At 41.9% G+C, this 24242-nt stretch overlaps 1 protein-coding gene across 2 annotated transcripts; it reads right to left on the bottom strand.

The window, feature by feature from the left end:
* Positions 1 to 328: 328 nt before the first annotated feature.
* Positions 329 to 13507, bottom strand: LOC142397786 (NLR family CARD domain-containing protein 3-like). Of its 2 annotated transcripts, none has more exons than XM_075481492.1 (8): positions 13419 to 13507; positions 9824 to 10074; positions 9555 to 9635; positions 6938 to 8732; positions 6525 to 6698; positions 6011 to 6184; positions 2067 to 2113; positions 329 to 1940 (listed from the first exon to the last, which is right to left on the bottom strand). In XM_075481492.1, the coding sequence occupies exons 2-8, from the start codon at positions 10065 to 10067 to the stop codon at positions 1417 to 1419; spliced, it is 3039 nt and encodes a 1012-aa protein (XP_075337607.1). In that variant the 5' UTR covers positions 10068 to 10074; positions 13419 to 13507; the 3' UTR covers positions 329 to 1416. The 2 variants fall into 2 exon arrangements, with proteins under 2 accessions (XP_075337607.1, XP_075337616.1); XM_075481501.1 differs by lacking the exon at positions 13419 to 13507 and adding an exon at positions 10244 to 12102.
* Positions 13508 to 24242: the final 10735 nt, after the last annotated feature.

Here is a 24242-nt window from a genome sequence, read left to right on the forward strand (position 1 = left end):
GGGTGGCCAACCCAACTCTTATGTTCATATCAAAATTTGTGTTTGTTTACAACAATTCACAGGAGATACAAGAGTCGAACATGGAGGCTTGAAGTTTACCATGAATGGCTAACACTCAGGCGCCGAAGGACTGGCAGCGTGCTCCTTAAATGCTCCTACTCATGAGGGATAATGGAGGGAATGAAAATGGTTTAATAACCATAATAAATCAAATGTACATTTGTGGTAGAAATAGAAATAAACATACATAAAGTGTGAAAACTGATTATATTCATTCTATATTTTATTTGTTCTTAAACCACAATAACAGTTAGTAAGTGCATGGAAATAATTTTCACAAACACACATGAATACACACATGCATGCATTCATACATTAATGATATAATACATATGTTTCAAAGAGAGAGAAAAAATAAACAAGATCAAAATAAATTAATGATAAGATGTAAAAAAAAAAGGGAAAGACAGGACTCTTCTTTATGCTTCAAACATATTTGATTTCCATCAACTGTTTTGATTCATCCAGCCATCCATTTTCTGTACCGCTGAATCCGTCGGTCGGGTCGCGGGGGGCTGGAGCCTATCCCAGCGGTCAATGGGGGAGAGGCAGGGTACACCCTGGACAGGCCGCCAGTCCATCACAGGGCTGGTTTGATTCTTATGTGGTTAGTATAATTGTCAGAATATGTTTCTGTATTCTCTTTGGATTGAGACGTCAGTTTAGTTCTCAGACTTGGTTCTGGAGGTCTTTACCTGAATATAAAAGCAATGGATTTCAACAGACCCGACGCTCTGACGTATATGCCTAAATAATACGGCATTTTTGTGTTGTGTAGAAAGTCAAATTGTTCCGTTTTGTCCCTTTGTTCCTTCTCCTGTGATCCGTTCTTTGTATGATCCAGAAACAGTCTGATGTCCTGTTCACATTTTTCATCATGTCAAAACACAGACGCTCCTCTTGGGCTTGAGAAGCCTGTTTAACATTTATTCTGTTTTACCCTGAAAAGACAGAGGCCATGTAATATAACCTGGCAGTCTCTGAAAGGCTTATTTCTGATATCTTGGTGGAAATAAAACAAAAAAGACGTGAGTACATAACAGGTATCACAGTTTGTTGCTGCAGCAAATTTACTGCAGCTTAGAAGAATGAAATGGGCTCAGTTTGTCATTTTTACTCCAAGAAAGTATCAGACAAATGAGCCAGCTCTGTTTAATTCATCATCATAAGTTCACTAACCCATCAGCTCAGTGATTCCTCTCTGACATCACAGTTTGTCACATGTGCAGCAAACTAACTGCAGCTGACATGAACTGAATGGTCTCAGTTGAAAAAGTGTAAATATATTTACAGACTGAGCTTTCTGTTCTACAGTGGGCGTATTTCTCAGACATTAAGAGAGTCTTTGTTCTAGACTCAACACAGGCGCACAGAACCAGGAACATAGAATGTGAATTTAAATCCAGGATAAAGAGGTTCAGTGAATGTGGTGTTGATGGTGTAGTAGTGGATCAGTGTGTCAGAGATGACATTGTAGACGGAGAGGATGCCAGCGGCATGGTCCACATACACTGCTGCTCTGTGGGAGACAGAGGAGGAGGAGGATGTTGGTCTCTCACTCAGACGTGAACCGTCAAAAAGGTCTACATTCCAGGACTGATCATTCCTTCCAAACTGATTGGCAGAGTCATCAGGGAACTGCCTGCTAATTCCTCTGTAACTCACTGCTATACCAACTCCTCCACTCCACTCGACCTCCCAGTAACAGCGACCAGTCAGACCATTGCTACACAGCAGCTGAGGACACAAGTAATCAAATCTGTCTGGATGATTAGGATATGGCTGATCCTCGAACTGCACAAATGTCACCTTCCTGTTGTTGTCAGACAATTTGAGGTTAATATTCACTGTGTTTGTGTCGATTGTGAGTTGACAGGAATCTGGAGGAGAGAACAAACACAATCCAGCTGCAGTTATTGATCTATCATCTGTTAACTTTAATCAATGAGTGATGTGACAGTGTGAAGATGGTTGGATGTCATGAATCAGATGAAGAACACACTCACACTTCCTCAGACCTGGTGTCAGCCATCGTTCTCCAGCAGGCTCCACCCTGAAAGGATGGGGAGGGGTCAGAGCAGCAAGTTTTCTTCAGTTTGTTTTCATCTTTACTGAATCAGGCAGAAAGAAACGAGTAGACCCCGTCATCACCCACTGTGAAAACATCTCTGCTGGGGCTATGGAAGGTTTGACCGAGTCAATAAAGGCTCATCGTTGAAAGAGGAGGTTAAGCGTTTAGACTGTACAGTCGTCAATAAGATCAGACACATCTGCACTTTAATGGAAGGATACTGTTTAGTTCACTTCAGTTCAGTTTTATGTACATGGTACCATTTCATTAGAATAATCTAGGAACGTCCATTCAAACCTATTTTTTAATTGCAAGAAAAAATAATCTCGATATCATGTTAAAATCACGATATTCTTGATGTATCCTATTCCAATTTGTTCAGGAATAGTTATGATTTTGTCATTCATGGATTTGGAGAAGGATTTGGATTTTCATTTGGCTGCAGATGTTTGCCAAGTCTTATGGCAGGACAATGAAATTAAATAATTTCATGTAGATTTTTGTCTATATTACTGAACAGTTCTGCCTTGTGACTTTTAGGAAACTTTTCAGTAAGCAGTGGCTTTTTCTGGCCACCCTCCAGTAAAGTCCAGGGGCCTCATGTACAAAGGGTGCGTACGCACAAAATAGTGGCGTACGCACCTTTTCACACCAACGATCAGATGTATCAAGAACGAAAAGACCGTGGAAATGTGCGGTGCCTCACGGCAGCTTCAGGGCTGGCGTACGCACGTTTCTGCAGCTGTTGATTCTTTGGCGACACCTAAGGTGATGTTGGGAAACTGTTATAATAAATAAATGTGAAAACAATTAGTCCTCAGACAGTGATGTGCACATTTGAGATACATGAAAAATTAATACTGATAAACAATCAACGCATCCATGTGTCTGCAATTACACGAGTGGATATAAAAGCAGCGCAAAGTGGTGCAATGCATACCATTAAAAACAATGGCTGCTTTAGCAGTATTAGAAATGCAAATGGTGCAATTCGAAGAGAGCGTGTGTTCACTAGACAGAGAGGATTTGCTGGCACATGATGGCGACTGACTCATCAGCCGTTTTGAGGGAAATCCTCCTGGAACTGTGCGCAGAGCTGCGGCCGGCGTTGGAGGCAACACAGCGAGGAGGCATGCGCTGCCGGTGCTCACAGATGATGTGCACACTGGGGTTCCAACCGGAGCATTCCAGAGGGAGCTGGCCAACCGATTGGGACTGTGCCAGTCTACCCTGACCCAAGCCATGCCAGCCGCGTGGGACAGAATTATCCGTATCTCAGCCACGTATATCAAATTCCCAGGCCAACATTAAAGCTCAATTTGAAGCGAGAGCCGGTTTTCCATTGTTATAAAAGCGCCATCACATGATGAATTTGTATGTTAACAGGAAACATTTTCATTTGATCATGTACAGATCATATGTGATGCATAAATGCAATTAACCAACATTGTGGCGAGGTGCCCTGGTTCAACGGACGATTCATACATTCTGAGTAACAACACTGTTGGGAACAGACATACAGGGTGGCACTGTGCGTGATGGGTGGCTTCTTGGTGAGTAACTTTATTGTGTAATTGTCCTAATATTATTCCCTGTGACGCGCATTTGTCACGTCCAAGGACTCGTTTTTAGTTTTCAAGTTTTAAGTTATGCTTTTGTTTTTCAGTCCATGTTTAGTTTTTAGTCATGCCTTAGTTTCCCTGCACTCTGTTTATTAGTTCACTCACTTCACCTGTGTTTTTCCCTCAGCTGCACTCACTCTCCAATCACTCTCACTCCCTATTTAGTTTCCTGCCTCCCCTGTCAGTTTGCTGGATCTTTGTTTGATGTCAAGTTTGTATACCCATGCCAGGATTCCTGCGTCCCATGATTTCCATGTTTTCGAAGCTAAGTATTTATTTATCCATGCCTTGTTAAGTTCTTTGTTTCTGTTCACAGCTATGTTTTTTCCGGCTCAGCCGTGTTTTATGTTGGTACTTTGTTTTGTTGTTAATAAATCAACCTTTTTTTTGAAAGTCCGCATCCGTGTCCTCCCTTCCACACCACAACCTGACAGCATTGAGTCTGTGCGCCCCCAATTTCTGGCGTCTTCACAGCATCATTACTAGTCTGTGGTTAAAGTTAGTTTCTTGCTGTTTTTTGCTGGTTAAACTTCAGTTGAAGATCTTTCTAACAAGCCTCTGATCGTCTCTGTGGGCAAACGTTAATAACCCTGTGCGTAAAGTGTGAAATGTCTCAATCAGCCTCACCTTTTCCCCGGCGCACTTCTGCACGTTACTGTATGAACACGTTGTTGTGAGTTACACAAAAACATCAGTATTTAGCATGGGGGTAATCAGTCACCCACCTGAGCTCCCACCACCCCAGAGAGAGCAGTGTCACCCATTGTTGCCCCGCCTCTCTGTTCAAACAGAGTTGGTCACCCCCCCACCCGCCTGTTTTGGCCACACTGCGGCAGTGGGCAGCCAGTCTCCGCTTCACATCCACCTTAATGTCGGACCACTTCTTCTTCACCTCTGCTTGTGTGGCTTCTCTGAACCCACAGCATTAACCCACTCTCATTATCCCGCCCACTCCTCTTGTTTGCCGGAGGACAGCGTGCCAAAGAACACATTTTAGCAGGCCTTCACTTCAGAAAGTAGCACCGACATCTCGCTTTCCGTGAAGTTATTTTTTCCCGTCTTATTCATTCTTTTTTCTTTATTTTCTGACCGTACACAGAGGGGAATTGCAGGTGCAGGGCTCATTTAAATATGATTTGCATATTTAAGTAGGGGCGTGGACAGGGAGGAGTCGGGTGCTCCAACATGTGCGCTCAATTCCACGTTGAATGTACGTGGGATGTACAAACGAAACGTGCTTGGATTGATGCGTGCACACAGATTCATACATCTGACGTTGGAGGGCATTTGGGTTTGAGAGTACGCCATGTTTCAGTAGGAAATCCGCGCAAGTCTTTGTACATGAGGCCCCAGCTCTGTACAGCTTATAGTGTTCCATGGGCAGATCCACCAGTCTCCTTCCAGCTCCTTCAGGTCTGTTTGTTTCCTCTCTGATTAATGCCCTCCTTACCTGCTCTGTGAGTTTTGGTGGACAGACCACCTTAGGCAGTTTGTTGTGGTTCCATATTAGTTCATCAGTTTGGATGTCATGTTATGTTTTATATTCTAGGTCATTACTCTCAGTTATGTATATTCATCTATCCTTTCTTGCCCATTGTGGATTCTGTAGAATTTACTTCCACTCTTAATTAACACCAGGTCGTCAGATGCTGATCACCTCACCTGCGGTTCATTTTTTAGGGAGGGAGCTTATGGATAATATTGTGATGTGACTCTCGTAATCCTGCTGCTGCAGATATGTTTGTGTTGCCTGAAGGTGAACCAGTCCGGGGGATGCCATTGATTTAGTCCTGGACCAGACTGGGTCTCTGTTGTTGACAGCATTACGGATTTAGATTGCATAAAGGAATTGTTTTTGGAAGAGTCATATTTGCCAGCAATAACATTAAACACTGTAAAAATTTTTATTGCATCTGAGCAAGAGCACAAAGAGAATATATTTTATGATCAATGTCAGAGAATTAGAACTCATTTTAAAATCTATTTTCTGCTGGTGATAATTTGAGCATCCTGGATTGTTAAATTTAGTTCTGGTGGCTTTATCTCTGAGCTGAAACAGTTTAAGTTATGAATACTGTTCATTTAACATGCTGAAGCTGTCTGAGCCAGTTGATGTGAAGATCCCACATAAATGGTAAGTGAGAGGAAGCACAAAGTAAACAGAGCTTTGAATAAACACACTGGCTGAGTAAAAGACAATATGTTTCCAGCTTTTCTTCTCATATCAAAAACTGTGCTGCAGTAGTCCTCTCCATACCTGAGAGTTCCCAATTTGCAGTGTGGATCCTCTTTTTTTGCCATCAGCAGCTTCACTCCTGAGGCTCCTGGATGGTTGTAGCTCAGGTCCAGCTCTCTCAGATGGGAGGGGTTGGAGGTCAGAGCTTCAGCCAGAGAAGCACAGCCTTCCTCTGTGATCAGACAGCCTGACAGGCTGCACACACACAGAACAACACAGAAACTCTGAGAGAACTGCTCTGAAACATCAGGAACATAAAAATCTTTCAAATCTGTTTTGATCAGGTACATTTTGGTTGTGAAACAAAGGCTTTAATACCCAATGAGAAGAACTTGATGGTCCATAACTAAATGATATTAATAGAAAAAGGTGAAAAACAATTCATTCTCCTGAAAATTATATTCGACTTGCAACATCCTGCTGACATTTTTTTAAAGCAAAAGATAATTTGACAAGTCATAGCAAATTACACTCCTTCAGTTGAGATTGAAGAAATATTAGATTTGATCAATTTAACAACCTGATATAGTCTGACCTCAAACTCTCCAGTCTGCAGTTTGGACTCTTCAGTCCAGCAGAAAGCTGCTTCACTCCTGAATCCTGCAGGTTGTTGTTACTCAGGTTCAGTTCTTTCAGGCTGGAGGACTGGGAGCTGAGAGCTGAGGACAGAGCTGCACATCCTTCATCTGAGAGGTTACAGCCACTCAGGCTAATGAGAGAATAATTAATAAAAACTATTGATTTCCTCATCAATGCTTTAATGATAATTGACACGTTCTTCCAAAGGGATGGTTGGGTTGATCCTGCCTCTTTGGGAATTTCATTAATGCTATGAACTGGTACTTTATAGATAAAACTGCAATAAATTTAAACAATTTAACTTACTTTTTTTATCTATTAAAACAAACCAGTGCATTTAAGAACAAACATCTGACTGTTTATACGTACAGAGCTTTGTTGGAGGCGTTGACCACTGGCAGCAGCCTCAGAAGAGCCTCCTCTGAAGCAGAGTATTTCTTCAGGTCAAACACATCCAGATGTTTTCCTGATGACAGTAAGATGAAGACCAGAGCTGACCACTGAGCAGGAGACAGTTTATCTGTGGAGAGACTTCCTGAACTCAGGTAACGTTGGATCTCCTCCACCAGAGAACGATCATTCAGTTCATTCAGACAGTGGAACAGATTAATGCTTCTCTCTGCAGACAGATTCTCACTGATCTTCTTCTTGATGTAATCGACTGTTTCCTGATTGGTCTGTGAGCTACTTCCTGTCTGTGTCAGCAGGCCTCGTAGGAGCCTCTGATTGGTCTGCAGTGAAAGACCCAGGAGGAAGCGGAGGAACAGGTCCAGGTGTCCGTTTGGACTCTCTAAGGCCTTGCCTACAGCACTCTGATGGAGATGCTTTAGCTTTGCTTTTTTTAGTTTGTACCAGAAAAAGCTTTTTTTGTCTCTTTGCAGTAAGTCAACTCCAGAGCTGATGAAGGTCAGATGGACATGAAGAGCAGCCAAAAACTCCTGAACACTCAGATGGATGAAGCAGAACACCTTCTCCTGGTACAGCCCTCTCTCCTCTTTAAAGATCTGTGTGAACACTCCTGAGTACACTGAGGCTGCTGAGATATCGATGCCACACTCTGTCAGGTCTGATTCATAGAAGATCAGGTTTCCTTTCTGCAGCTGCTCAAAAGCCAGTTTTCCCAGAGACTCAATCATCTCCCTGCTCTCTGGACTCCAGTGTGGATCTGTCTCAGCTCCTCCATCATACTTGAGCTTCTTCAGTTTGGCCTGAACCACCAGGAAGTGGATGTACATCTCAGTCAGGGTGTTGGGCAGCTCTGCTCCCTCTCTGGTTTCCAACACATCCTCCAGAACTGTAGCAGTGATCCAGCAGAAGACTGGGATGTGGCACATGATGTGGAGGCTTCCTGATGTCTGGATGTGGGAGATGATCCTGCTGGCCTGCTCCTCATCTCTGAATCTCTTCCTGAAGTACTCCTCCTTCTGTGGGTCAGTGAACCCTCTGACCTCTGTCACCATGCCGACACAGCCAGCAGGGATCTCATTGGCTGCTGCAGGTCGTGTGGTTATCCAGAGACGAGCAGAGGGAAGCAGCTTCCCCCTGATGAGGTTTGTCAGCAGCACATCCACTGAGGTGGGCTCTGTAGCATCAGTCAGGGGCTCCTTGCTGTGGAAGTCCAGAGGAAGTCGACACTCATCCAGACCGTCAAAGATGAACACAACCTGGAACTGTTCAAAGCTGCAGATTCCTGCTTTTTTGGTCTCAGTAAAGAAGTGATGAACAAGTTCCACCAAGCTGAACTTTCTCTCTTTCAGCACATTCAGCTCTCTGAAAGTGAATGGAAACATGAGCTGGATGTCCTGGTTGGCTTTGCCTTCAGCCCAGTCCAGAGTGAACTTCTGTGTTAAGACTGTTTTCCCAATGCCAGCCACTCCCTTTGTCATCACTGTTCTGATTGGTTCATCTCTTCCAGGTGGGCCTTTAAAGATGTCTTCTTGTCTGATGGATGTTTCTGCTCTGCCTGCTTTCCTGGATGCTGTTTCAATCTGTCTGACCTCATGTTCATCATTGACCTCTCCGGTCCCTCCCTCTGTGATGTAGAGCTCTGTGTAGATCTGATTCAGAAGGGTTGGCTTTCCTGCTTTAGCAATCCCCTCAAACACACACTGGAACTTTTTTGTCAGGTTGGACTTAAGCTTAGGCTGACACCTGTTAAGAGCCTCTGAAAGACAGAATAAGAAATGCAATTATTTTTCTTTCATTAAGCAGTTTATTGTGTCAATAAGAATCAAACACCATGAAATAAGTTAAATCATGTGTTTTGTGACTGTAATGTGCTTCTTTCAAATGTTTGTCATTTATTACTGCAAATGAAGCTGCTGTTTCATCATTTCAGATTAATCTCACAACGTATAATCAGTTTGGGGAATGAAAGAATGTGTTTATTCTTCACTGATTTTACACAAATTATCTTAATGTTCATGTCCACATAGAATCATTCAAACACCCTGTAGGTGGGAACAGTTAAAAGAAAGTGAACCCTGTGGAAACAACAATAAAAGTTGTACATCATCTCCATTTATCACATGATACCACAAGTTACAGGTGAGTTGAAGTGAAATCTGAAGCTTTGACCCATACAGTGATAGCATCTGAAAGTGCTGTTTGCTTCCATTTGTGGCCTTAGTCACTGCAGAACACACGTTTCTGAGAGGCCATCTTGTGTTGAATCATTTCTGTTGAATCATTTCTGTTGAATCATTTCTGTCAGACTTTTCTCTTACAGGAATATAGTTATAGTGATTCCAATTTTTACAGTGGTCATGCCGTATTTGCACAAAGAACACAGAGCAGAAGGTCTTCCTCTATGCAAGCTCAACACACTGACCAAACAGAGTCAGCACCACATTCAGTGTGTGTTTACACACTGATGTAACTCAGCAAAGACAATTTGAAAGGAATAGTGTGTCATTTGCTGTAGCTCTGGTGTTCACAGTTCAGTCAGATTGGCTTCTTGTGTTGGTGAGTTACTGACATCACATACCTGTTGATGCTGAGGAAGATGATGAAGGTGATGAAGCTGCTCCAGTTGACAGGCCTTCCAACACATTCTGTGATGCTTGTCCTGTTGGAGGAAAGTTAACCTGAAATCAATCATAAAGAATTCCTCTTCATAAAACAACTATGTGAAATCAGAGAGCCATAAAGTTTGAACCTTCACAGTAAAGCTTTTAGTGTTTGATGCATGCTGTAAAACATCGTCTGCATTCTCCACCACGTACATCTTGATGCTTTGCTCTTCTTCTGACTAACCTTTATTCATCTTGATCTTTTTAAAAATGGAACTTGTAACCTCCATCACATGTTCAGTGGTATACATCTCAACCATCATATCCACTGTATCCAGCCTGTCTGCTTTCTCCAGACGACACTTTTTGATGGCTTCAAATCCATCCAGTAACTCAGGATTCTGAAGGTACCAGTGGAAAAGTTTTAGCTCCTGTTCTCCTAAATCCTCCAGTGTTTCCAGCAGCTGCTGCTTCACAGGCGTCTCCATCTTTGCTCTGTAGAAAGATCAGAGGACATTTTCATGGCAGGAGCACAAAGAACCACTGTTCATTACATCTTTTCTGTTTTCATTGATGATTTAGCTCTGGATGGATTCTGTTATTGACTGCAGTGGAATGCTATCAATGAGAAAACTTTGTTATTTAGCTCCACATACTCTCATACCAGCCCAGATTTGATCACTGGTGATCGTCACACACTTCTCGCCCTCTTGATCCCAACTTGCTCTGACATCACGGTGACGTATAGTTCAAGAGGTGAACCAGAGAGCAACGTCAGCTGACTGTGGTCAAAGAGAACTGCTGGTGATCTAAGAAGTGGAGAATCCATAGATGCAGTCGGTATTAAGGATACTTTCTCCTTGCCATTACTTTTATCCCCCGTGGATGTTTGAAAAGTTTTCAAATAAACAATTTTTCTACTGAAATTTGAAAAAGGATTTTCTGTCAAAATGTATAGAAAACGAGTGCTCTGTAAGAGCAGATACAATAATTTATATATACCTCTGACAGATACAACCACAGAGTATAAAAGCCAATGAGGTCCCCCAGCAGTCTAGGCCTATAGCAGCTTAACTATGGGATGTTTGAGGATCATGTAGATAGATAGATAGATAGATAGATAGATACTTTATTGATCCCGAAGGAAATTCAAGCATCCAGTAGCAAGACATAATAAAGCAATAAAATGTTTATACAATTATAAACAATTTCAAAACAATATAAAAATTTTAAAAACAAGTTTAGAAATTGTTTGTTCTCCCCATGTATGCGTGGGTTCTCTCTGGGTACTCCGGCTTCCTCCAACTCTCCAAAAACATGCATGTTAAGTTAATTGGTGTCTCTAAAATTGTCCTTAGGAGTGAGTGTGAGCGTGCATGGTTGTTTGTCTTGTTGTCTCGTTTGTCTCTGTGTGGCCCTGATGGACTGGCGGCCTGTCCAGGGTGTACCCCAATGACCTCGCCCAATGACCGCTAGCATAGGCCCCCCTGTCCCCCCCGCGACCCGACCGACGGATTCAACGGGTATAGAAAATGGATGGATGGATGGATGGAAGTTTAGAAATATAAAGTGACCAGTGAAATACAGAAGTGCCATCACTTAGAGCTGTTGTTCAACCTGATGGCCATTGGAACAAAAGAGTTTTTGAGTGTGTTGGTGGAGCAGGATTGAGACGGCAGTCTGCCACTGACCACACTCCTCTGCCTGATGAAGGTGTTGTGCAGAGGGTGGTGGGCGTTGTCCAGTATGGACAGCAGTTTATCCAGGGTCCTTCTCTGTGCCACTGTCACCAAAGAATCCAGCTCTGTGCCCACCACTGAGCCAGCTCTCCTCACCAGTCTGTCCACTCTTCTTGCTGCTACCTCCTGTTAGCTTGATTCTTTCAATGGAAGCTCAAGAACAAGCCGGAGGAATCTCAAGTTAAATAAAGTGTAAAGCATTTCAGCGTTGGGCTCAGTGGAACAGAGCTCCTGCAGGAAATCCGTCAGACTGAGCCTCGATTTCCGGTTATCATTTCCTCATCATTTCACATAAGTTGGACTCACACTCAAGCAAGTATGATTGGACATGAGTAGGTTCAACATGCTTCGTCGTATTCTCTGGATCAGCCAAACAATGTGTGTGTGTGAATCTGCACCTGCTTTCCCAGTTGTTTTGTCTTCCCATTCCTGGATCACTTTAGGTCATTGTGGAAAAGTACAGAGACTATTTCATTCATAATGTCTAAGAACAAAACCAATTTTAACAATTCCCCCTTTTGGCATGATTATATCATGTCAAATTAACCAAGTCAAATAACTGAGGTAGGAATGTTATCTTCTGTATTGTGTCACACCTGTTAGCAGCAGCAAATTTTTAGCAGGCCCCCAAACTGCAAGATGCCACTTACCTTTAAGGTGCAGCAGTCCTAGAAACCTGTTTTATATGTGAATCAAATGATAAATTCTGGTCAAAAATAACTTCAAGGTTCCTCTCCGTAGCACTAGCAGTCCAGGAAATACCATCTTGAGTAACTATATAGCTAGACAATTTCTCCCTAGAGCGCTCAGGTCCAAAGATAACAACTTCAGTTTTGTCTGAATTTAGAAGCAGACAGTTCTAAGTCATTCAGGTCTTTATGTCTTTGAGACATGCTTGTAGTCTGACCAACCTATTGGGTTCATCTGGTTTTATAGATAAGTACAACTGGGTATCATCAGCATAGCAATGGAAATTTATGCCATGCTGTCTAATAATGTTAACTAATGGAAGCATGTATAAAGTGAAAAGAATCGGTCCATGCACAGAACCCTGGGGAACTCCATGACTTACTCTGGTGTGTGAGGAAGATTCTTCATTTACAAGAACAAACTGAAATATATCAAATAAATATGACTTAAACCAGCCTAAAACAGTTCCTTTAATCCCAATTTCTGTATATAGATAAACAGTTTTACAATCCAAATATCATAGTGTTGAAATCTGTCTATGTCATCATCAAGAAAGAAATTCCCCAACCCGAATCAATAAACTTCCAGTGTTGTGTTACTTCCCTTTTTCTCTTTGCTGAGTGGTGTTGCAACACTCTGTCATCACAATTAAATTTCACCATCAGTGCAAGCACACAAAGAAAGCGGGCTGGTGTTTGCTTCCCTCCAAGTGAGAAAAACTGGAACTCAAACACTTGTTATAAAAGCAAAGACAGTCTGTACTTTCCAAAGAAGTCAGTGTTTGACATGAGGACCCCTCCCAGTTTTACCGGTGATTTCATGAAACATCCTCACCAACATCTTTAATTGAATAAAAATCAGTCTATAAAATGGTGACTGTGGATGAAGCTATCTGATTTCAGACAATCCAACCACCAGCCACAACACAAAGCCCTTTGTACTTGTAGCTGAATTCATAGCTGTCACCATAACCACAACCTAAAACCACAACCTTTGAAATAACTAAAATAATACAAATTACATTTTTTAACTGCATTAATGTGCAAAGATAAAATCAATATCTCCCCAGAAATATTATCAAATTTTTAGGGCTTAAAAATCTTAAAGTAATATATTTTCCACTGCACAGACAATACAAAGACAATGATTCAAACAAAAAGCTAATCGACTGTATGGAGTTCTCACCATAACATTAACCACTATTTATAGTCTATATATACGTATATGTCTAGAGATCTAATCTCATTTCTAATACTGACTGATATTACACACAGTTCAATCTGAGATGACAGTTTAGAGTTACTTTAACATCATAGCATGAATGTTTCTGTGATTTTAACACAAGAACAGTAAACAAACTAAGCAAAGAGTCTTTAAAGAATGAAACGCTCAAAGTGTTAGATACATTACCTTCACACAGAGGAAAGATGCTTTTTTACGGTGAAAATCAGAAGTGAGAGTCAGAAAGGAACTTGTTCATGATAACAGGCTCATCTTGGCTTAAGCCTCAAACCTGGGACAAAAAAAGTTTCCTGTTTGGTCTGTTTGTTTAGTCATAGAACAGGAAGTCCATCGGCTGATGGCTGACAGCTGCACTGACTGCTCCTCCTCTACATGAGCTGCTGGAAGCAGTCCTTCTCTTCCTTTGCTGTCAGTTTACTCATGAACGTTCCACAGTTGTTTTTTGCTGACTATAATTCACCCTTAACTCATCCGGACACACACTCCACCTCTGCTGCTTCAGATTAATTAGTTTGAACTAGATATCAAGTTAATAGTCAGATGTGGTCATCTTTGTCCTGTTTTTGAGAAAGTTTGTGAAGGGCCATTTTAAATAGAATCTACAACACTTTGAAATGTGTGAAAATGGAGGAGTTTGAAACACTTTGTGAAGAGCAAAAGACAAATGTTTGTTGAAACTGAACAATGAACGGCTTCTTTATGTTGGAGTCTCATGAAATAATAGGTGATCATCATCCTCACAGAGACTTTGGACTCTCACATGAGCAGCAGCATCTTGGTGTTACACTGAAAGAGGTCAAAATATTCCACAAAATTGGAAGATACAGTTAATGGTTTGGCTGTTTGGTGTCAAAAATGTTCTTATTATTTAAATGATTTCATCTGACTTCTGTCACCTTGTGCTGGGCCCACACCTGACACCTCCATGGTGTCACATATGTGATTTGGCCAAACTGTCCTCCAGTCAAAACGACCAAATAGATAATCTGTTCATACCTTTAAATTGGGCCCATAAGGGCTCCTCGGATCTGCCACTCCTACAGGCTGTGGAGGGAAAATATGAGCATTTCAACACTGGAACAAATGTCATTCCAAAGCATCTCATTGAACAAGACACAAAGTCCTCTTTAGGAGGAACAAGTGGGATGGATGGAGGACTGTGGTGCAGTTTCAGTCCCCACATATGAGATCAGTTTCTTCACCTCTGGGTTAAACTCGCTTAATAACATGATGACAAAATACAAGACTTGGCACCAACTTCCAGGTTGGATTTTGGTCCTAAATTCACTTGATTAGGGTTTGAAATCAGAGCTACTTGGATGAGCTTCAGAGACTTGATGGTTACATCTTAAAAAGTTTGGCAGGTTGTTACTGTTCCTGGATCAGCTCCATGTGAGCATGCTGCAGAAAACTGAACCTTGTTTTACCTCCATGTGGTAATAATCTCTAAAATCAAGTTAAGTTTGCTCCCCACGTGTTCAGAGAAGTTAGGATGTATCATGTCAACAAATAATCATTAAATAAAGCCAAACATATGTTTTACATGAGTTTTCAGGTAATTGGCTGATCTTCACTGTATGCAGAGTACAGTGTTTGGTGTCCAGATTAAGAATAACTGATGTCTTCATGACTTTTGTAACTGCTGCAACCTTTGTGGTTTGAAGTGGTGTCTTCATCTTCCTGTTTTCTGTTGTTTGACATTGCTATCTGTTGTGAACACTGAGTCTGTGATTGCGTGAGTGCTTAAACCCCCATTTTTTTCAGATAAAAGCCATAGTCTTTGGTTATGAACCTGTTTATTTCACTTTGTACTATTCTGTTTAGGTCCCCAGTATTGGTTTTCCAATTTCTAGCTCTTAACTTATGACACTTATTCCTTATCATCACACTGTGTCCACTCCTCAGAGCGATCCCAGCAGCATTTATTCATCCAGTTTGGTTCTTGTTGCGGCCAGAAGCCCAATTCCTCTTGCCATGTCTGTTTCTCATGCTGTTTTAGTATCTTATGGAGTAGCTGTTGTCTTTCTGTGGACCTGTTCTGGGCAGACAGCCTCGTTGTTTTTATTCTAACTTCACAGTCTTAGCATTTTTCCCCACATTAATGTGCCATAAAACAATAAAACAATAAAAATAATCTTGTCTTTTTTTTTGCACATGTTCGATTTCTTGATGTGAACTTTAAAAACGTTAAACTGCTCCATAACTAAATATCGCAGTCATAAGTCATCTTCCTCCAAGCTGTTTCCGGTTAGTGACCACTGCTGGGTTTATCACAGCCATGTTGCCTCCTGAACATTCTACACCTGCTAGAACATTCCCTCCAAACCAGCTGATGGATTATATGATGATATGATGATTCTAATCTTGGAAATTCACATTAAACTTTGCTTGACAGATGGAGGGATAACTATGAATGATACAGAACCGTTTCGGAAAGTTCAGAAATATTCAAGTAGAAGTGTTAGGTGCACTAAAAAGATTAAGAAAAATAATGAGCTACACCAGCAAACATACATCCAGGATAAGATGATTACAGTTTTTCTCGATTGGTTTGGCTCATTTCTTGAAACTGAGATGACATTCTCAAAATGACATGGACAAATCCCCAAACTAACAGGCGGTGTCTCAGAACAGAATGGCATTTCTCATTGCTTTCATCACATTTCAAATGCTTTGTACATGTCTCAAGCACTTAGTACATCTTTGCAAATGGTTATGTACAAGTGGCCTACATTTAGAACATTTCCCAAAAAAGTGCATCTTGCTGATCTATCCCAATTGGTTGGTTCTCGGTGTAATGGTTGTTCTCTCCAAAACTTGTCAGCACAATTTCATTGTCTGCTCAATTGTCAAAATTCTTTAAGAAATTGGAATACAATACAGTACACATATTTTGGAACATTTCATACGTTCATGACAATCAGGTGAGTAGGTAACAGGTGAAAGCAGGTTCTGACGAGGAGGAGTGTCCCACATCCATCAGTTTGGTGAGTTACCTGACAGGTGTTGTCTATGATTTTGAATGCTGGCATTGCTGTATATACAGCTTGTTCTGGTGCTAGTACTTTTTCCAATGTCAACATGGACAGACCGCAAGTACAAGGCCAACCTCCACCAGGAGGAAGGGGAAGAGGAAGAGGAGGAGGAGGAGGATTGATGGTGCGTGGTGGTAGAGGAGTAGGAAGAGGAGGAGTGAGGGTTCATGGTGGTGGAATAGGAGGAAGAGGAGTTCGCAGACATCATCGTGTCCTGGATGAAATTCGGGCCACCATTATTGACCATGTAGTCAACCATCGCCTCACAATGGCAGAGGCAGGGCGCCGAGTGCAGCCTAATGTGCCACGCTCCAGTCTCCTCCATCATACAAACCTTTCGCGGGGAAAACAGGTATGCACTCAGGCAATGAAGGAACTACAGAATTCTCTAAGAAAGCCTTACTGTACTGTTACCGTGTTTGATTCAGTGTGTGTGTGTGTGTGTGTGTGTGTGTGTATGTGTGGGCCCATAGGCCAGTCCAAAATCTCACCTCAATGTCACAGTATGATACAGCACATTATTGTAGCATGACAAACAAAATACAATTGTAATGTAAATTAGACAAAATACATGTGTTGCAGTTTACAGTAGTGCAATATTGCAGTACATTTGTAAGTAGCCTACAAAAGCTATAGAATGATAGCAGAATGAAGCAGTACGCAATACAGCCATTACAGTGATTGACAATATGTAACAAAGACACAAGACAAACACTACAAATAGTCATATTGGCCCTCATTTATCAAGCCGTCGTAGAAAGCATCGTTGATATGAGCGGAGAACTCGTCGTACGCAGAGGCTCAAGTGAGATTTACAGAACATGCGTACCACACCAATCCCATCGTAAGACCGAGCGGCTGTTGATAAATCCGGCGGGTGAAATCCATCGTAATGATCCTAACCACGCCTTCTACAAAAAGGGCCGCACCTCTAGATTTGCGACATGGATAGACGAAAGGTGGCAAAGAAACGCTGTCAACGCTGTTGACAGCTGGGACGGCTGTCAACAGCATTGGCGATGTAAATCGCAGACCGGACGAGTTATGTATTTTCCCCTACTGTGATGGTCAATAAAATGTGATAAACTCCAGATTACAGTTTTTCTCGATTGCTTTGACACATTTTGCACATCATGGGTCAACTTTATCTAATGCTCACACCTTCTTTGCACAGCAAGAGTCCTCTCTGGTGAATCAGTTAACTATTTCTCATTGCTTTCACACAATTTTCTTTGACTTTTAATACACTTTTCAAAACAGTTAACACACTTCTCACAAAGAGACACGAAACATAACTGATTTACCATGGCAACACATTGCAGACACTTAGTAGCAGCCAATTGGAACTGCTCTCTCAATTCTAAAAATTATCAGCACCTGTGTGAACTCTCTTTGCAAAACAAAGCAAGTAGTTCTCAACCTATCAAAGAGGTCAATAGCTTGAAGTTGACACCAAGCATGGATCGAGGAGGACGTGGACAAGGACAAGGAAGAGGAAGAGGTCGTGGGAGAGCTAGACAGGCCCCTGCCAGGGGAGGTGGCCCTGGTGTTAGGAGTTCCAATGAAATTAGGGCAACAATCATTGACCATGTTGTAAATCATGGTCTCTCCAAGAGAGAGGCCGGACTAAGGGTGCAGCCAAACCTGAGCAGGCATACGGTGGCATCAATAGTTCGTACTTTCCGCAATGAAAATAGGTAAGTCAGTTTGCTGGTCAATTTACGTACTGTACTGTGTTTCACTGTATTTGCACTCTTGGCAACAGCCATTTCTGTACTATTGTAAAGTGTTGCCATACAGTAATACAATGCATTACTGTAGTTTTACTAGAGTCATTTCCAATAGAGTACTGTAACTGACTTTCAAAATATACAGTAGAATTCTGATTACTGTACATTTACAGTATTTACTGTCATTGGCACTATTTTCACAGAATCAACACACTGGCCCACACTGGTGGCAGAGGAAGAATTTTCTCTGCTGAACAGGAGGCTGCCATTGTGAACATGGTAGTTGCTAACAATGCCATCAGATTGCGTGAGATAAAGGCAGCGGTCTTAGCTGACCAGGTGACTTTTATGAACATAAACAGTGTCAGTCTGGCAACAATAGACCGCATCCTGAAACGCAATCTGGTGGCAACCAAGCAGCTATATAAGGTGCCATTTCAAAGAAACAGCGACCGCGTCAAGGCAGCACGTGCACAGTATGTACAGGTATGGATCTGTCACTGCATTTGGATTTGTCTTGCTGCATACTGTAAAATTCAATTACAGTAGAAAACAGCATCTTCTGTATATTTTACTGTATGATTTACTCTGAATTTCTTTTTGAATGTAGAGAGTAATGGATCTGGAAGCAGACGAAAGGCAGTATGTCTTCATCTACGTCGATGAGGCTGGATTCAACCTCTCCAAAGTCAGGAGACGTGGCCGAAACATCATTGGTCAGAGGGCCACAGTAACCGTGCCTGGACAGAGGGGAGCAAACATCACCATGTGCGCTGCTATTTCCACAAATGGAGTCCTTTGCCATATCCCATCTATAGGCCCATACAACAGTGATCGCCTAATCACATTCCTCAATGCATTGCATGAGCGGCTGGTACTGCCACAGGAGAGAGGCCTGTTCAGGGCAAACATGTCCCATTTTGTCATAATTTGGGACAATGTGGCCTTCCATCATTCAAGGTTAGTGAATGACTGGTTCACGGCTCACCCACGCCTGATGATATTGTTTCTCCCTGCATACTCTCCCATGCTAAATCCAATCGAGGAGTTTTTCTCCTGCTGGCGTTGGAAAGTATATGACCATAGGCCTCATGACCAGATGTCATTGCTCGATGCAATGAATGCTGCATGCTTGACAATCCGCGCAGAAGACTGCCAGGGGTGGATTCGCCATTCAAGACGTTTTTTCCCTCAATGTATTGCAATGGATGACATACTCTGTGACGTGGATGAGAACATGTGGCCTGATCGCCAGGCCCGTGTCGACAATGCGTAATTTTCCTGTATTTTTATTTTTTTCATATTTACAGGGTTTCATTTCATTGTGTTTCATTTACAGTACTTTCTTTTTTGAGAATTGACCTTTGTTGTACTGCATATTGAACCCTGTCATTTTGATTGCTTACAGTATGTTCATGTGACAAGTACTGCAAAAAATATTTTTCTGTCAGAATCTTGTCAGAATCTTGCCATTTTGTACACAGTAGAACAAATGTAAATCAATGGTGTTGACAGGTACTTCAGCAATACAAAAACAGATCTACAATATTTTACTGTATACACATTTTCTGATTTTACTGTAAATACTCTGTGACAGTATATTTCTAACTTTCTAAGTAACTAAGTTAGAGTGCTCAATACAAAACCCAAATTGTAGTATGTTGTCAGTTGTAAAATAGTCAATACTATGAGGGTGTTGAACAAAAGTTGATATTGATAGCTGTAGTTTCAATTTTGTTATCCATTATTAAATAAATGAGAAAACATACATGTTCAATTGAGCACAAATTGTAGGTTTTGATGGAAAAGTTTGGTTTTGATGGATGTGTGACAAGTTTTGAGAAAGTGGTGTCATTCTGCAAACATCATAAAGTGTTTTGGTTATTTCAGCTTCTGTTAAGAGCTTTGTGTGAGCTGTTTTGAAAAAGTAAACTGTGAATGGAAAAATGGGCCAAAACGATCGGGAAAAACTGTAAATGAAATCTAAAATTGAACGATGTTTTACTTTTTCTCCAATAAGATCAGGAAGAAGTGGTCCGATATGAAATTGGCCACAAAAAAGGTCGCAGCTCTCCGACGCAGCATGTCACAAACAGGGAGGGGGGGGGGGAGCTCCGATCCAGGTTTGGATTTGAGTGCCTTGGAGGAGAGGGTGGCTGGCCTGATCGGAGCTACGTCTTTTTTCCTTGAATAACAGAATGTGCAGGCTGGTGGGATCTCTGGGTACGGGGTCCTCTGGATGTACATCTGGAAATGGCACTCCATTTTTTTGGGCAATGTATGGAGAACCCCGCATGCAATAATAATATTGCATACCTTTTCGGGCATATATAGAAGGGTTCCCCCCGCAGCCGAGAGACAGATCCACCTGCCCTTTAGGAGCCCTAACCTCTCCACAGTGCGCAGTGTTACAGTTTTTCTCGATTGGTTTGGCTCATTTCTTGAAACTAAGATGACATTCTCAAAATGACATGGACAAATCCCCAAACTAACAGGCGGTGTCTCAGAACAGAATGGCATTTCTCATTGCTTTCATCACATTTCAAATGCTTTGTACATGTCTCAAGCACTTAGTACGCCCTCCTCTGGGTCTGGCTACGGCAGCGGCTCCTCTGGGTCTGGCTACGGCAGCGGCTCCTCTGGGTCTGGCTACGGCAGCGGCTCCTCTGGCTACGGCAGCGTCTCCTCTGGGTCTGGCTACGGCAGCGGCTCCTCTGGGTCTGGCTACGGCAGCGGCTCCTCTGGGTCTAATGCTGGCTTTACTGCGCAGGACGCAGACGTTGCCCGTTTCCTTGCTGCCCTAATGAACTTGAAGATAGACAGTTCTTTCCCACAGTCTGCCTGGACCTCCGACCAGGTCCCTAAGGACACATCTGAGATGCGCGCTGTATACCCTTCATCCCACGTCGTCCAGTCCAGCAGTGGCTACCAACGAGCCCGCGACTCCAGTTCGTACGCCAAATACTCCCAGGATGCCTTTGATCACTTTGATGCCAAGACTGGGTCTAAAGGGCAGAAGTTGTACTAAGGTAAAGCTGGACTAGTGTCTGAAGTATTGAGACTCCTGTATCAATACTGACCCCTTCTGTTTTCTGCAGGTGACTCTCATGGACACTTCCATGGAGATTCCAACATGTGGCTGAGCTCTGGCAAAATAAACTTGACCAATAATATGTGGTCTGTGTATTGAATACTTGATCTCAAGGTTTGTTTTCACTTCATAGAGGATTTGAGTCTTCACCACACCCACTGAGGCTGACTCTGCTTTTGAAGGGCAAACTGAATACTTCTGCTTTAAATTCTACCACTACATGTTTCCTTCTCCTCATGGTTGAATTGCATTACACAAACCCAGACCAAAATAACTTGATGAAGCTCAATACAGTGGCCCTGCTTGCCCTTGCACAATGAAGGTGCCTCAGTTAAATCTGCACTCGCTGGCCTTTTCCAAGCTTTAATTGCATGTGACTCATTAGCCTATGCTACGTAGCCTTGCCCCTCCTCTGCTTGGCACCACTTGGTGTCTTCTGTGTGCCTCATCAGAGCCATACATCCCTCTAAACCAACTGTCTCTACTTGCCCTCTGTGTGTGCGGCCTTTATTCATCTCACCTGGGACACCAGCTGGAGGGCTTATGCCACTGTGCTTCATACAGACTCGGTCCTGAATATTGCATCTTCCCATGTTGGGATTTTCATCTTACACAATACTTAAATCTCTCCTGCATTTGTTTCCTGATGTGCACACATGTGGAAGATGTATTCTCAAATGCCCTTGGGTGCAAAGCTACATGATCAATTTGGAGCTGGAAGCTGACACCCTCTCTACCTTTAAGATTATGCCTTAAACTTTCTGTTTAAATCGGAACGATGGCTAATGGGATAACTATATATCAGCACTTTTCTCTAATCAGTCTAACATGGAAAGCTGGGAGAAGACTGAATTGCATGCAGTTCAGATCAGTAAAATGTATCAAATCTGATAACCGGGATGTCTTATGTGCAGCTGTTTACTTTTCTTTGCGCATCTACATATACTTTTATAGTGCAAAGTGCTGTGGGATTAATTGCATTTTATACATTACAAGAACTTAGTTTTGGTCCCTTCATTGTGTCAGTTAGCACATGGCTTTATGTCATTTCCCGTTGGTATTTTCTCATGGCACGTTGAATTAGTTTTGGTCAAAGGGTTGCACGTGTTGAGGGACACAACTTGCTGTGAAGGAAATATGTTGATTGTCAGAACAAGAATTATGTATCAAAAGCAGAATAAATGTCAACTGACTTTAGCTTCAGAGATCGGGCGTGTTCAGGGCGGTGTGGCCATACCTGAGAGAAATGATCACAAATTTATTTTATTATATTATATCTTAAAATGACAAAGTCCTCACTTCTCCCGTGTAAACTTACACCCATCTGGAACAATCCTGACATCCTGCAAAAAAAATGCTAAACTTTACTTTATGGAAGAACAAATAAATGAAACATCTGGAACATATTGTCCAGAATAGAAATTTTATTTCATCCAATGCGCTCATATCACAACATGGGAAAGGAAGCAATAAATTTCTAGAATACCAACAACTTAAGTCTATAATAACTAAGAAATATATCCTCCACCAACCAGACTTACAACTCCCCATTAGGGTAGCAGAATTTTTAAGCGTCTGCACACCAAAACTGCTATCAAAAATATATAAATTACTGTCTAAGATGGATGACACAATTTCTTTACCATCCTCAAAATGGGAGGCAGATCTATCCTTCAGTTCTAATTATAACTTTAACTTCTGGCGACAAATATGTTTGAACACCTTCAGAATGACTCAAAATCCTAATTTGTAGCTCGTACAATACAAAATCCTTCACAGAACACATTATACAGGACAAAGGATGTTCAGGATGGGTCTAACACTCAAATATCTGCTCACATTGTACAGATAACACACCTGATAATTTGATAACTTTGTGGTTTTGTGCGCCTGTCCAGAAGTTTTGCTTGAGGAGCTGGGTACAGGGAGAGCACCATTAGTTCTACCAATACTTTGCTCAGTGAGTTAGAGCAGAATAGCAAATGAAAGATTTCACGTTTACTCAGTAAACCATGTACACTTCCAACTGTACAAGGACTGGATAAAGCTTACCCAGGATACCAACAAGGAAATTTGACTTCCCATTTAGAAGTTGTAAATTCAGAGGATTCAACATCAATAGGCATGTTCTGGCACAACTGCAGAAGCTGCCATTACAGAGTGGAAAGGCAACAAGTTGCCTATTAAAGCACTGTAGTGACTATAATGTACATAATTCACCAACATTTACATGAGCAGCATATTTTACATTCTGTACTTGTGATACTTGGTGGTCTTGGCCCCTTTAAGTGGCCGCAATGTTCTATGATGTTTTGTGTTTGGTTTTCGTCAGCCATTTTGGAATGTTTCTTACCTGTTCTGGAGCTTGAATAAACAGCATGTTTGAGAGTGTACATTTTGTGGAAAATCGCACCTTTCTGGTCTTTTCAATTCCCACAGCACAATAGTAGAGTGGTACAGGGTAGGGTTGTCAAAGAATATTCTAAATTTGAATAGGTTTTAAAGACAAAGTTGAAAATGAATATTTGAATGTGGAAAAACATCTTCGCAGCCGCTGTCTGCCTTGAGTCAGCACACTGCATGACGGGGTCAGGGACAGGTCACAGGAGTCGCACTGTCTGGCACAGCGTCACTGCTGAAAGTTGACTTATGTAAAAAAAGCTACGGTTAGCTTATCACTCAACCACCAGCAACATGATTACATATTGAATATGTACACCCAAATGAACATGGCATAATATTAAACTCAAATTGTTTAAACTACCTATACAAGTAGTCAGGTCTCGTAGTTCGTCTTGCCATTGACACAATGCTGTCGTATGTCATATGCAAGTCATATGACAACACTGCTAAAGACATAGCACTGGCTTCACGGCAGAAGAATATTTAAGGAGTATCCAGCCAAGTATTTCAAGCACAATTTGTTTGGCAAGCCTTCAGGTTGGCTACCGTGCACTCAGCAATCTGTTTTCGGAGTTACGTGGTGGCACAAAGTTGTACCAATTTCAAGAGTGCACTGCATAGAAGGGGTTGTGTCTGGCTGCCATGTACAGGTGTAGAGAAATGGCTGTAAAGGATGCTGTAGCTGATCGCTATAGTCAATTGAGCAAAGTGTGCAACTATTTAACACCTTCAT

Source organism: Odontesthes bonariensis, chromosome 2 (assembly GCF_027942865.1).
Source record: "Odontesthes bonariensis isolate fOdoBon6 chromosome 2, fOdoBon6.hap1, whole genome shotgun sequence".
NCBI classification, from domain to species: Eukaryota; Metazoa; Chordata; class Actinopteri; order Atheriniformes; family Atherinopsidae; genus Odontesthes; species Odontesthes bonariensis.